General features: G+C 54.5%; 1 protein-coding gene across 1 annotated transcript in view; it reads left to right on the forward strand.

Moving 5' to 3' along the window:
- LOC106813735 (chaoptin-like) overlaps nucleotides 1-581 on the forward strand; it is a gene marked incomplete at its 5' end in the record, with an annotated part of 4,550 nt that extends 3,969 nt beyond the window's left edge. The window contains one exon of the mRNA XM_014817953.1: nucleotides 5-581. Within this exon, the coding sequence (XP_014673439.1) occupies nucleotides 5-581 (577 nt within the window). The remainder of the gene's footprint in view (nucleotides 1-4) is intronic.
- Nucleotides 582-918: the final 337 nt, after the last annotated feature.

Genomic DNA, 918 nt, shown 5'->3' on the forward strand with positions numbered 1-918 from the left:
CGAGGCAGACGACGCCGAGGCAGACGACGCCGAGGCAGACGACGCCGAGGCAGACGCCGAAGCCGACGACGACGACAAGACAACCGACGACGTCGGCGCAGCCGAACATCATCATCGAGACGACGTACTCGCCGAAGACGTGGCCGCCGATGACCGATCCGACGTTCGAAGGCAACATCCAGCTGTACCAGATGGATTGCCAGCAGACGTACATCACCATCGGCTGGCACGTCAAGTCGACAATCAAGGACGCCATCTCCGGATTCCGCGTCTACGAGCAGGAGGGCGACTACGGCGACATCGTTGAGAGCTTCGAGCTGAACAACATGGCGAGGTACCACGTCGTCGACCATCTGAAGCCCGGCACCAACTACACTCTGTGCGTCTCGATCGTTATAGGCGACGCGCTCGCCGCTGCTCCCGGCAAGGGCGACGACAGCGCCTGCATAACGGTGATGACGATTCCGAAAGACTTCAAGGTCTTTAGGATCGCTTTCTCCTCAGCGGCGCTTGCCGGCGGCGCCTGTGTACTTTATGCTTTCGCGAAGAACGAGATTGGTCAGGTTCTAATGGGCCGCTAGCTATGGACTAACTAACATGTTGTAAAATTTATTTGAGTAGTTGAGAAGACTGTTTGAGTTTTGTGTTATGTGAAACGTCCAAATGGGGTTATCCGCACCCGACGCATCTTAACTTGCCGCCAGACGGTCATTTTGCTTCCAACCATTTCGATGTTCTACCCGAAACGTTGTCTGTGGGGGGCTTGCATTGATAAGCAGCCGCAAATGCGCGTCTGTTTGTGATAGCGTGTGGCGCTGTAACGACCATTTCCAAAGTTGAGGGTTAGTTCCGACTTATCACAGGAGAAATGTGAGAGGTATTTTGTACCCGTGCGTCGTTTTGTTCTTGTTATTGTAC

Source organism: Priapulus caudatus, unplaced genomic scaffold (genome assembly GCF_000485595.1).
Source record: "Priapulus caudatus unplaced genomic scaffold, Priapulus_caudatus-5.0.1 Scaffold816, whole genome shotgun sequence".
NCBI lineage: Eukaryota > Metazoa > Priapulida > Priapulimorpha > Priapulimorphida > Priapulidae > Priapulus > Priapulus caudatus.